The sequence below is a fragment of the Lemur catta genome, chromosome 7, assembly GCF_020740605.2.
Source record: "Lemur catta isolate mLemCat1 chromosome 7, mLemCat1.pri, whole genome shotgun sequence".
Lineage (NCBI taxonomy): Eukaryota > Metazoa > Chordata > Mammalia > Primates > Lemuridae > Lemur > Lemur catta.
The window spans coordinates 105,341,833-105,355,923 of record NC_059134.1 but is presented as its reverse complement, the minus strand read 5'-3'; the positions used below and the strand labels follow the sequence as shown (position 1 = coordinate 105,355,923).

General features: G+C 42.3%; 1 protein-coding gene across 1 annotated transcript in view; it reads left to right on the top strand.

The window, feature by feature from the left end:
* Positions 1 to 2,510: 2,510 nt before the first annotated feature.
* C7H11orf80 (chromosome 7 C11orf80 homolog) overlaps positions 2,511 to 14,091 on the top strand; it is a 76,260-nt gene continuing 64,679 nt past the window's right edge. The window contains exons 1-3 of the mRNA XM_045558381.1: positions 2,511 to 2,564; positions 4,460 to 4,598; positions 11,166 to 11,219. Of these exons, the coding sequence (XP_045414337.1) occupies positions 2,535 to 2,564; positions 4,460 to 4,598; positions 11,166 to 11,219 (223 nt within the window). The 5' untranslated portion in view covers positions 2,511 to 2,534. The remainder of the gene's footprint in view (positions 2,565 to 4,459; positions 4,599 to 11,165; positions 11,220 to 14,091) is intronic.

Genomic DNA, 14,091 nt, shown 5'->3' with positions numbered 1-14,091 from the left:
CATATCCAAAGGTTCTTTGGTTGACTAAGGTGACCTTAACTGTGGGCAGGTCATTGAATTTCTCCGGGTCTCTAATTTCTCCATCTATTGAAGATAGATAACCTCTAAAGTCCCTTCTGGCTCTAACATTCTGTTGCTCTGAGGGCGGGATCTGAAAAAAATAGTTTTAACAACGTGGATTTCAATAGCATTTTAGTTACTAGACCCCAACCAGGGTAGGGGCACACACTGATGGGGGAAAGAAGGACTGACAGCTGTAGCTCATTCAAGTCTTGGTTTGTGGGAGATGCGGGCATGTGAGTTCATTGGCTCCTTAGGTTTTGCACAGGGGTTGGGGTCTCACGGTAATGTTAACGTTCCCATACTACAGAACTGTCAAGGAGCTAGGCAGGTCACAACCACGTGGGAGATGCACTGGGTAACTATGTGGGGGGCGGGTAGAAAGTGGGGTTAAGAGATTTTTATTTCAGATTCTGGCTCTGTCATTTACAAACTGTCGTACGGTTGACTTCATATAATCTCTTCTTGGATCCTCATTTTCATCATTTATAAAACAAGGGTAACAAAACCTCCCTGACAAGGTTGGGAGGATTATTAAGATAAATAAGAAAAAGTGAAGAGTGGTTAGCACTTCACATTTGGTGGACACTCACCAAATATCAAGCCTTCATCCAACCCCGCCTGATGACAAAGGTTTATGCTGTGGAAGCCCCAATTACCCTCCTATCAAAGGCCACCTTCCGCACTGCCTAGATCCAGCAGGGAGGGCAGCTGGGGCCGAGGCTACCTTTGATAGGCCTCCTCTTCCTCTAGGATGGTGTTGGGTGTTCCCCAGGCTCACTCCAAGGACAAGGGCTGGAAGCCAGGAAGACTGCCTTATCTGAAGTACTTTGCCATGGGCAACTATTCCTTCACCCGTCATCCCCAAAGCCATTCTCAAGTCTGAGCATTTTCTGCTGAGCCAACACTCTCAATGGGAAATAATTTAAAGAGCCATCCTCAGTACCTTGGTTTCTCACCCATGAAATAGGGATAATAACAATTATCTTACAAGAGAGTAGTGAGAATGAGATAATTCATGTGAACAGCCAGTGGTGTCTGACAACAAGCAGTCATTCAGTAATGTTAGCTCCTTTCCCCTTGGCAACTCCTCTTCCTAAAGGGGATGAGAGGGGGGAAAGGGGTGGGGGTGGGGAGAGGAGAGAGTGAGAGGGAGAGGAAGACTCCAGTAATGTCCCAAATGTCAACTCTCTTATCAAATCTGATGGTTGTGATGAATTTTCCAGAAATAAAAGCTACCTTTCTCCAAAAGGTCTACCTGCGAGCAACTGAGATGGGGAGGAGGGGCAAAGTGCTGAGCAGAGAGGTTGTGATTCAGGTCTCAATAGGCATGTTCTTTGGAGTAGTACCAAGGTTGTGTACTGGGCAGGTACTCTGCCAGCTCCCCAGCCTGTTCTATCCAATCCTGGCTTCTTGGAGCTGGGCTGGAAGAATTTTCCCTGAAGGAAAGCAGCCAACACCCTGTCCCACCCTTCTCCTGGGGCAACTCTTTGCCAGGCAGGAATCTCTCTCATCAGAGTTTTCTTTGGCTGCCAGAACATCAGCAATTACCAGCTTATGCCCCTCTCACCATGCCTCTCCGGAGCCCACCAGAGTGCAGCAGCTGGCGTCTGCAGGACCACCTTCTTTCCTTCCAGCTGGAACGCTCTTGGAAACCCCCAGAGCTTCTCCAGCCGGCTGGAGCCTAGGAAAGCCAGCTCCTGCCCTTGGCGCATTCAGTGCAGTCAAACGTGGGGCGGCGCCCGGGTGGGGCGGGGCTGGGGGGCAGGCTGGGCTGCTACGACTAGGCTGGGGAGATGCTTGGGGCTGGTTGCCAGGTACAATACAGGGCGTCTAGTTTTGAATTTCAGATTAACGAATACTCTTTTTGGTATACACTCCACATATTGATGAGATATACGTATACTTATAAAAAATCATTGTTTATCTGAAATTCAATTTTAACTGGCCGTCCTTTATTTTTCTTTGCTAAAGCTGGGAACCAGAGATTGGCCCAGGGCACTCAGGGCAGCCCCCGCAGCAGGTGAGGCTGTTTTGGGGCCAAGAACCAGTGTAGAATCCGGCACCAGGCACCGGCCGCTTGTCGCGGCTGAGCGGAGGGTCCTGGAAAGCGCGGAGGGCGGCGAAAGCTCTCAGGAAAAAGGCTACGGACCGCACTTCGGCAGGACCGTGGGAACGTCTCTCGGAGAGGAGGGAGGAGTCATGGCCTGGCCTCATTCCTGCTCGCCTGCAGCCGCAGCTGCTGCCCGCGGGCTCTCCCACGCCCGCGGCCCGCCCACCCGCCGGCCCACCTGCCCGGGCAGCTCTCGCGGACGCCGCGCAGCTGCTCGTGGCCGGGAGCCGGGCGGCGCCGCGTGCGCAGGCGCGGCGGGCAGGTGGGCGGGGCGTGGGCGTGGGCCGAAACGCGCGCCGAGGAGGAGGCGGCCGCGGGCGGGCAGCGTTCAACCGGGTGTTGCTGGTGCTCCCGGCGCAGAATGGAGGGGACGGCCGTGGCCGTCTTCGAGGTGATGCCGGGAAGGGAGACAAAGCAGAGAAGGACACTTTATGAGGAGACGGGCTTTGTGAGGAGACCGCGAAGTCTGGGCGGAGGGGTCTGGCGTTGCCCGAGGTGCAGGAGGAAGGTTCGGGAGTGTTGTGAGTGGGCGCACGCGGCCCGCCTCCCGCGGTGTGAGGAGCAGATGGACGCCGGGGCTCAGGGCGCCGGGCAGTCCCCCTCGCGGGCTTCTCTGTGAGGAGCAGCTGCTCAGTCGGGGGGAACGTCGCCCTCACGTTCCAGCCGGGGACGCCGGGGCTCAGGGGGCGGCGGTGTTTGCCCAAACCTGGGCGGGCACCCGGTCAGAGCCCCAAGCCAGCCTCGGAGGTGGCCGGCCTTGATCCGGCGCTTTCCTCGCACCCGGTGCTGGGAGGGGACGCGGCAAGAAGGGAAAGAAATGGGCAACCCCGGGGCACATCGGGGAGCAGGCAAGGAGGGACCCAGCAGTGCAGAGGGGGGCGAGGGAGAGTGGTTTTAGGCCCTTGGGTCGGCCCAGGGGGGTGCAGATTCCTGGGTCCAAGAGCAGCCGGAGGGAAGAGGGTGGAGTTCCCAGGCCTCGCGGCTCTCCCCACGCCCGTGAGCGGACACCTGTGCTGGTCTGGAGGGCGGCACCGCACACCTGGCGCCAGGCCCGCCACGTTTGTTCTGTACCAGCCGTTGCCTGATTGGACGCTTAGGCTTCCTTGTGAGGGGTGCTGGGCAGGTAAAACGGAATCACAGGCTCCCAGGCTTCCCGCCTTCTTTGTTATCATCAAAGAAGGTTGGGGGATTCGATTTTGCAGATGGTAGAACGCAGAGCTCCGACTCTCCAGGCTAGTGTTCTCTTCCCCACTGCTCTCTCATTTCCGATAGAGACACTGGGAAATCTTAACAGAGCGAGCACAGGAAGTCAGAGGATGTGTGAAGGAAAGTGTTAGGCTGTACAGATTCCTGGAAACCATCCTTAGGAAACTCTGGGACCAGTCAGGATCTTAGTTCCCAAGTTCTCTTACTCAGATTTCCCTGCCTTTAAAAAAGGGGTGATAATTTTCCTTGTGGTACGGTAGTGTGGAAGTGAGAGTTTACGTTCATGAATAATGAAATTAAATATAATGTATTTTATTTTAAATTTGTCTCATCAAAATTGAATGTTTTATCCAGACATCTTAGAGTCCTATTCAGCTTAAAAGTATTATGTGCAGTCTTTACTGCAGGTGAACTTAGAAATAATAGCTAATATCTGTTAAGCATTTGCTATATGCCAGGTACCGTGTTAACCATTTTGCACATAATTGTTTACTTTCAGCAGCAGCCCTATGTGTTTTATCCCCATTTTTATAGATGAGGAATCTGTGGTAGAGTAACTTGCCCAGGGTCACATGCTAGAATTTGGCACATCAGGGATTCAAATCCAGGCATTTGCCTTTAGCACTCTCAAATAGTATTCTGACCCTCAGAAAACGTTGATTTAATGAAAGATGGAGATGATAAATAACCAGATGTCACTCTTATTCGTGGTCTTCATGTTGGCTTTTATTTGAGGAGAGAAAAAAGAAACAAGAAACACGAAACACAAACTCCCACTTAATTTTTCCCTAATTATTTTCAGGTGAACTTAATCCTCTGAATAAAGCAATTTATTGTCTCAATTTCGTGTCTTTTTGGGCATTGTGTTGAATTTCACTGTTCCCTTTCTTATGTCACTCCCCTAGTATCTATTCTATTTAGACAATGATCTGCTCTGAACAAATGTAAATATGACATTTTACGAGCAGGAATACAGTTTTGGAGGAAATTATAGTTATTAATTTAACTGTATCATATGAATTTATTATTACCATGATTTCTAAAGAAGATTGTATTTTCTTTGAATTGTACTCTTTCCAGATTTTGAGATATTTAATAATCCATTGGAAATGTGAAATAGGAATATCAAAGGGAGCATTGCTAGAAGGCCAGCTAGTGATTTCCATAGAAGCATTACATTCTAAGCACGAAGCAAATGCTCTTCATTGTGTAACAACTAGTAAGTAGAGGAAGAAAAATTACTGATTTTCTATCTTTGTTTTATCATGATTTATGTCATAGTTTATTTAAAATTTTCAATTAGTCATAATCTTATGTTATTCCTGGATTGTTCCATAGTTAAAAGACAAAATGATTATGTAATAAGTATCTGGTGATTTACAAATGTGTCATACAGGAGAGGTGAGTAGAATGACTCCTATCACAGATTATTTTTACTGGCTTAAAATAAAATTGCTTAGAAGCAATCTTACTTTTGCTCTTGGTTTTAACCTACTCTTTTCACAGAAAAATTTTATTACATTGAGTTTTACCTATTTTTTCTTTCATGTCCAGACTTTGGCAGTTGCAAAAGGGCCAAAAAAGTTAGGGGTAGGGAAGAGAAAATGATGAATGGGGCATACTTTGTCAATTCTGATCTGCAGTTAGTTTGAAAGCATCTCTTCCACTTGACTTTTACTCTTTCATCATTTTTGCTTATTCTCTTGAGGGAAAGCTGATGCATTGAGTGGCTCTGAAACAAATAATTTTGTTAAACGTGTGAAGTACTTGTTTTTTTTGGGGGGGTGTACATTTATTGAATACCTTGGAATGAAGTTGCCCCATCAGACTTAAAGGAGTCACTTGGACACCGAGTTGAAAACAGTACGTTAGGTTCTATAAGACATTCGCTTACCTGAACTGATATGAGTTGTGTTCTCTTTGTGTACTTAGTATTAAACACCCTGAAGAGAGGTATGATAGGTTGGTTTGCTGTTACTCTGCATGAACTCCACTCTGGGCAGAGTTCCAACCACTCATAGAAATGCTTAGCTATATGGCTCTGGTGATGTTTGGTCTGTACATGGTTGTAATAGTTAGTGCATTGATTCTAATCCAATAAATTGTGGCCAGACTAGCAGGGTTGACTTCACTCAAAGCAAAAGAATTCAGCCATAATAGTCTTTGGCAAGAAACCCAATTCTTCATTTTAAGCCTAATGGACTTCCTTAGCTCATCTAGTATGGAGGCATTTCTCTTCTCTTTATTGGCTCTCAGATTTATGTATTAATAATTATGTTTATAATTTTTTTGTCAGGAAAAGTGGTGTTACGTGCTTGACATAAAACATTACAACATTACAGAAACATGTTATGGAGAGTGTGACTTTCTAGCTATCTCACCTTTTGAGATAATTATTAACATTCAGCATATATTCTAGATTTTTATATGCATATGTTCATAGTTATTATCAATATTTTAAAAATAGAATTATACTATGCTTATGGCTATGACATGTACCAATACTTTGTGGGCAGCATTTCATGTTAGCATGTAGGGCTATACTTCATTTTGGGGGGAAAATAATATACACACATTTAGTTTTAAGTTTTGTCAAAGTTATACATGCACATAGTTTTAAAAGTGAAATAGTTCAGTGAAACATGTTACAAAACCTATAGTTTCCTGCATACTTCTTCTATGTCCCCCTTCCTATCTTTTTCTCTCTTAGAGGCTAATACTTGCAACTCCATTAACTGATTATTTTAATATTGAACTCTATCTAAATAACATATTTGTGTCATATCTTGATTTAACTTTTTTAGGCATTATTGACTTCCCACTATAGAGGATGACAGCTCTTTCATATCTCCAACTCTACCACGTCTTTCTTCTAATATAGTTATAATTTTCACACTAAAAATGTAGATCAATATTTACTCATTATTATGACCATAAAGTTCTATTCACAGTTTAGCCATATAGAAAACTATGATTACTTTCTCTTTACATTTTCCCTCTGTTAATAATTGTTTTATTTTCTATGTTTTTATCATCTAGTCAACCCCCAAACTTTCAGCATTTGTCTAAATTTACTCAATATATTCCAACACATCAGATACTGGCTGGGTGTGGTGGCTCACACCTGTAATCCTAGCACTCTGGGAGGCTGAGGCAGGAGGACTGCTTGAGCTCAGGAGTTCAAGACCAGCCTGAGCAAGAGTGAGACCTTGTCTCTACTAAAATAGGGAAAGAAATTTGGTCAGGTAACTAGAAATATATATATATAAAAATTAGCCAGGCATAGTGGCGCACGCCTGTAGTCCCAGCTACTTGGGAGGCTGAGGCAGGAGAATCGCTTGAGACCAGGAGTTTGAGATTGCTGTGAGCTAAGCTGATGCCATGGTACTCTACCAGGCAACAGAGCAAGACTCTGTCTCAAAAAAAAAGAAAGAAAGAAATATTAGTTTCATCCTCCTGAAGAACTCTGTCCTAGAGTTTTCTGACCTACCCTAATCTTGACTTGATGCCTTCTGTGTCTGGAGTACAGCTGTCCTCTTGGAATCTTCCCTTCATCATTATTAAGAATATTTAGTTTTGTGCTGAATTTTGTGTTTCCTGAATCCCAGTATCTTCTTTTTTTCTTGGCTTACTCCTTGTTTGGATGGATCTCAGACTTTGGTAGCTTCCTGAGAAAGAGTGGGAGGTAAATTCCTTGAGACTTTGCATCTCATGAGTGAAAATATCTACACTCATACTTGATTGACAGTTTGGCTGATTCTAGATTGTAATTCATTTTCCTTCAGAATTTTAATGACATTGCAAAATTATCTTGTAACTTCAGGTGTTGCTGTTGAAAATTCTAAAGTTTTTCTGATTATTCTGCATGTGATGTGTTTTTTCTTTATTCTTTTACTCTCTGTAAGCTTATAGGATCTCTTTGTCCTCAGAAATAAGGCTAGATGGGCCGGGCGCGGTGGCTCACGCCTGTAATCCTAGCCCTCTGGGAGGCCGAGGCGAGTGGATCGCTCGAGGTCAGGAGTTCGAGACCAGCCTGAGCGAGACCCCCGTCTCTACTAAAAATAGAAATAAAAATTATCTGGACAACTAAAAATATATATAGAAAAAATTAGCCGGGCATGGTGGTGCATGCCTGTAGTCCCAGCTACTTGGGAGGCTGAGGCAGTAGGATTGCTTAAGCCCAGGAGTTTGAGGTTGCTGTGAGCTAGGCTGACGCCACGGCACTCACTCTAGCCCGGGCAACAAAATGAGACTCTGTCTCAAAAAAAAAAAAAAGAAAGAAAGAAAGAAATAAGGCTAGATGCTATAACAGATAAACCCTGAAGTCTCAGTGGCTTAACACAGAAAATTTTTATTTTTCCTTTACTTCACAGTCAGATGAATGTGTGTGTGTGTACAGGGGTATATTTTGTCTCATGCAGGGTCCAGGTTGTTTCTGTCTTGTGGCTCCATCTTCCTCTAGATCCTCTAAGCAATCTCCATTCAGCTAAGGATAGGGAAAGAGAGCAAGGCTTATAAATGGAAGGTTTTTATGAGTTAGGATTTGAAATTATGTATATTATAATACTTCCACTCACATTCTGTTGGCCAGGACTAAGTCTTATTGCCATAATTGCCTGCAGTTGCAAGGAGATGGGAAAATGTAGTCTAATTTTGTGCTCAGGAAGAAGAGAACTGGATATTTGTGAGCACCAGCAGTTTCTGCTGCCGTCCTCCTTGTTCTGAAAATTCACAGTGATGATCCTTGGTGTGGGTCAGTTTTCATCGATTGTGCTCAGCACTCAGTGGGCCTTTTCAATCTGGAAACTCACGTCCTTTGGTTCTGGGAAATTTCCCTTGCATTTTCTGTCTCTGGAACTTCTATTATGTAGATATTGGACTTCCAGCCTGGTCCTTTTTAAAAAAATATTTTTTCTCCTAATTTTCATCTCTTCTACTTTATAGGAACCTCTTATCTTTCTGAGTATATAAAGATTTAAAACAATTTTTTTCTCTACCTACTTCCTGTTTCCTCTATATTGCTTTTCCTACTCAGCCTGGTTTCTGTTTTTCATGTTAGAAGCTTTCTTCAGATATCTTAAAATTCTTGGTTGTCTTCTCATTTTAAGGGTTAGAGACCATAAAGTTGGTTTGAAACAGCATCACTGAAGGGTGATCTAACTGCGTTTTTCACTGGGGAAATGTCTCTTCTTTTCAGTATCAGAATCTTTAGGTCTTTGCTCTTGGGATGGCCAGATCTTGCAGGCTCTCACCAGGTGGGTAAAAGGCAGACTGCCAGCATTTTGGGAATGAGGGAGAAAAGGTGTGTTGGGTATCTCAGTGTTCAGTGTTTCTGTTCACTTGATCTATTTGTTTGTAGTACAACTTTGGTTCTTATCCTAGAGATCCACACTTCTACCATTTTCAAAGAATAACTTCTCCCCTACCGTACACCAAGGTGAGGGAAGGGCCAGTCCCTAGAATGCTGAATGGAGAAAGTAATCTGAAAGTCTACTTAAAATTCATTTTTCAAATGACTCTCCTTATTTTAGCTCTCACCCCAACTGTATTTCCAGAGGTTCCCGATACTGCCATGGTTGAGTCTTTTGGAATTTTGTTGTATAATTCAGATTGTTTCTTGGCCTTCTCCTTTTCCCCTTATAATTCAATTTCTCTGATCTCCTAAATCCTTTCCTACTTGTTCTTCTGTTTTTCAGTTTCTAGAATTTTATTATAATTATCTTCCTCTTTTGATTTCTATTCTTGTGGGTTTAAGCCTTTAAAAAATCCATTTTCAGTTTCATTGAGGTTTCAGGAGAAAGTGAAATAAATGTGTGCATTCCATCTGCCATCTTTACCTGAAAATGTGAAGTGGTGTCTTTTAAGTTTGATTTGAAATCTCTGATGATGAAGAACCATGTATTAGTTACTTAGGACTGCTATGACAAAGTACCTCCAACTGGGTGGCTTAAAACAAAATAAATTTCTGCTCTCCCAGTTCTGGCAGCCAAAAATCCAAAATCAAGGCCAGGCACGGTAGCTCACGCCTGTAATCCTAGCACTCTGGGAGGCCGAGGCGGGTGTATCATTTGAGCTCAGGTGTTCGAGACCAGCCTGAGCAAGAGCGACTACTAAAAATAGAAAGATATTATATGGACAACTAAAAATATATATAGAAAAAATTAGCCAAGCATGGTGGTGCATGCCTGTAGTCCCAGCTACTCGGGAGGCTGAGGCAGGAGGATTGCTTGAGCCCAGGAGTTTGAGGTTGCAGTGAGCTATGATGATGCCACAGCACTCTCCCCAGGCAACAGAGCAAGACTCTCTCTCTCAAAAAAAAAAGTATTTTACAGATAAGTCTCTACTGTCATCTCTGCATCTGGAGAATAGCACTTTATGACTTTAGTACAAAAACATTAGACATATAGCTGAAAATTGGGGGCTGAGTGGGATGTGGAGCATGTGAATGATTGTTCTCCTTGAGCACATTTATCAAAAGTGGCCTGTTTTCTACAATTGTTGATGTGATACTTGCTTAAAACTAAGGATGTTAGAAGAAACAGTGTGATATTCAATTGAGAAGCATCATAGACACTGTAAGATAGTTGGATTGTGTGGTTATTAATGTTCTAGTTCCTCACTAATCATTAGTATAGGCCTGCCACCACCTGCCATCCCTGTCCCAATGACCCACTTTCCTTTATGTTAGAACCACTGTATGCCTGTGAGGAACACTAACCATAAAACAAGAACAAAAACCCCTGTCTTTTGTTAAATGTTCTATGCTGCTTGGGCTTAGGCCTTTTGAAATACGTATTGTTTATCATTTGTCCAGAATTATTTAAAATCTGGAGACCTAGAGCATTATTATCCAATTGAACTATTTGTGATGATGGAAATGTTCTTTGTGCTGTTTAATACTAGCATTTAGCCGCATGTGCTGTTGACCCCTTGAAATGTGACTAGTGTGAGTGAGGAATTAAATTTTTAAGGTTAGCTAAATTTAAATAGCCACATGTAGTTTGTAGCTACCATACTGGACATTTAGAGAATGATGTTGCCTCTCGCTGTAGTTCAGTGATTCTCAACCTTTTTTCTTGGCCTGAAGGATACACATTTTCTGAGAGGTAGACATATTTCCATTAGTTCCTATGGCAGTGATTTCTTAGATTCTTAACTATGGGGTCACATCACTCAGGGGAAGGGCATGTTCAATTTGGGGGGAAAAAAAAACCTCCAGGTGGTTCTGATCTTTTATCCCCTCTTAGGTGCCTGCTTCCTCACTTTCTACTCCAAAGAATTATTGCTCTAAATGTTCTAATGTTTAGATTTAGAATGCTAGGTACAGAGAATTCTTACCTGATAGCCTTGTAAAGTATTTTGCATTTAAGAGTAAAATTGGTTAAAAGAAAGGCCAAAGTTTTAATTGAATCTTATACTGAAGTATGAGTTATTGGCATGATGTACTCTGATTACTAGCGGCAATTTGCAGTCTTCCCATAATCCTTTTCTATCAGGTATAATAGCATCCAAAGAGGCTGTGCTGGTGTGTTTGTGGGTAGTGTTGAATATAAGTGAAAAGACTTGGTATTTGGTTATCTCCAGGAAGTTATTCCATTCCCACACAGTCATTATAGCCTCAAAGTACTTCTTCGGTGCTTTCATTTTTACTGAACTCACTAAGAGTGGTCGCTTTTTTAGTGTTCTATATCTATAAGCAGTGTTTTCAGACTCCTATTTGATTCCTTAAATAAAATCCATTTACTTGTCTTATTTGTGATATTTCTTTGTATTCTGTTTCTTGCAGTTGCTTCTGTAGGAAGCTTTTATGGTGGCTTCATCCTCAAGAAGTTCCTAAAAGGTAAAAAATTACCCCATTTCCCTGAGATTGAATCTCTTCTTGACAATGAATTTGGTATTTTCTGAAACAAACTTTTACTGAAAGAGAGGGTTGCCAGATTTAGCAAATAAAAATACAGGACACCCACTTAAATGTGAATTTAAAATAAACAATGAATGATTTTTTAGTATAAATATGTCTCATACAATACTTTATCCTCAATTTTATCTGGTAACTCTACTGAAAGATGATCTATAAAACTGTGTAAATATAGGAATGGACAAAATACCTAGGTAGCTTCTGTGAATACTCTCTGTACAACTTCAGGCAAAGTTTCCCAAATGTAAAATTAAAATTTTAGTAAAGTATTTGTTCTCATCTACTTCAAAGAAAAAATGTGGGGAGAAGGTTTTTTGTTATAAGTGATTGGCTATTAATACTGTTTTCTACATTATATGCCAAAGTTGGTATAAGTTAGGAGCTTTTGTTGACCTTGGTTTTAAGAATTTCTTATTTCCTTTGGCTTAAGAATAATCTACAAGCTAGAGGGCATAATTTATGTTAAGGAGACCGAATGATCTGAGAACTGTTGTGCTTTCATTTTTATCTTCTATGGTTTGGTTGATAAATATTATCCAATGGACCTGTCTTTTCCTAATGGGTTGTTAATTTACAAATTCTATAAATAATTTTTTTTGATACAGGGTCTTGCTGTATTGCCCAGGCTAGAGTGCAGTGGCATCATCATAGTTCACTGCAACCTCAAACTCCTGGGTTTAAGTGATACTCCTGCTTCAGCCTCTTCGGTAGCTGGGATTACAGGTACATACCACCATGCTCGGCTAATTTTTAAATTTTTTTAGAGGGAGGGTCTTGCTATGTTGCTTAGGCTGGTCTCAGACTCCTGGACTCAAGCAATCCTCCTGCCTTGGCCTCCCAAAGTGCTAGAATTACAGATGTGAGCCACTGTGCTTGGCCCAAAATTACTTTTTAAAAGAAACTTTCTCCAACTTAATCTGGAATATTAGTAGTTTTTTTTAAAGAAACTTATATTTGTCCTTGCTTTAAGAAAACATGCTGTGTTTTAAAGTGGAAACAACCAAAAAGCTCCATTAGAAAGGTATAGGCCGGGCACGGTGGCTCACGCCTGTAATCCTAGCACTCTGGGAGCCCAAGGCGGGTGGATTGCTTGAGGTCAGGAGTTCGAGACCAACCTGAGCAAGAGTGAGACCCCCATCTCTTCTAAAAATAGAAAGAAATGATCTGGCCAACTAAAATATATATAAAAAAAATTAGCCGGGCATGGTGGTGCATGCCTGTAGTCCCAGCTTCTCGGGAGGCTGAGGCAGTAGGATCACTTAAGCCCAGGAGTTTGAGGTTGCTGTGAGCTAGGCTGATGCCACGGCACTCACTCTAGCCCGGGCAACAGAGTGAGACTCTGTCTCCAAAAAAAAAAAAAAAAAAAAAAAGAAAGGTATAATGTGTTCATGACCAGCCTGAGCAAGAGTGAGACGCCATCTCTACTAAAAATAGAAAAACTAGCCAGGCATGGTGGCTCACGCCTATATAATCCCAGCTACTTGGGAGGCTGAGGCAGGAGGATCACTTGAGCCCAGGCGTTTGAGGTTGCTGTGCGCTGTGATGATGCCGCTACACTCTAGCCCAGGTGACAGTGAGACTCTGTCTTAGAAAAAAAAAGGTATAATGTTGTAAAATAAATGTTTATGAAATGTGTTATTACCATTGGGTTTTTTTTAAATGGGAAGTTTTCTTAGTGTTTTGTAAAGTGGAAATCAATTAAAAATTTTAATTTATACTCAAATTTCCAGTAACTCAGTTATTGCATAAATCAAAGTACCTTTCTTTATTATCAAGGAAAAAGAAGAAATTGTTTCTGCAACTCAGTTAGCAGATAAATACTCTAAAGACACAAATGTATAGGAAACAGTTCTACCTTTGAAACTTCTTTTCTGAAGTAATTTTTGTTTAAGAATGGGTACTTAAAAGTGCTTGCTTGCTGAATGAAAGGTCACAGGCATATTCCCCTTTGCCTTTGCAATTGTCTTGGCCCTCTGAATCTACCTTCCAGCTGTCTGTATCCTTGGATTTTTAGTAGACCTCAGCTTTTGTTCTATGATCCTAATTTTGTTTAGGTTCTGCTTGATGTGAGGCATTTAAAAACAGTAATTGTGGAGGAAAAGTAATAAAACAAGAAAACTTTTTGAGGTTTTTTTCTTCTTAGCTCCATAACAGATATTATGTGAGAATGTGGATAGAATGTTCTCCCTTTAGTAATCACAATGATGATTTGTTGAGCATTTACCATGCTTTAGGCCTTGAGCAGGACACTGAGGGGTTACAGCAGTGAACAAGATAGATTTGGTTTCTCTCTTTTTTTTTTTTGAGACAGAGTTTCACTCTGTTGCCCAGGCTAGAGTGAGTGCCATGGCGTCAACCTAGCTCACAGCAACCTCAAACTCCTGGGCTTAAGCGATCCTACTGCCTCAGCCTCCCCAGTAGCTGGGACTACAGGCATGCACCACCATGCCTGGCTAATTTTTTCTATATATATATATTTTAGTTGGCCAGATAATTTCTTTCTATTTTTAGTAGAGATGGGGTCTCGCTCTTGCTGAGGCTGGTCTCAAACTCCTGACCTTGAGCAATCCACCCGCCTCAGCCTCCCAGAGTGCTAGGATTACAGGCGTGAGCCACCGCGCCCAGCCTGGTTTCTCTTTTTATGCCCACACTTAAGATACCTTAATCGCTTTATTCTGTGGCCTCCTTAAGCCTATTCCTGGAAGAAAAGGAGAATCAGCATACTGTCATGGAGAGTTTGCCCTGATTCTGGACTTTGAAGATACAAATCCAAGTTCAAGAATCATGAGTTGAT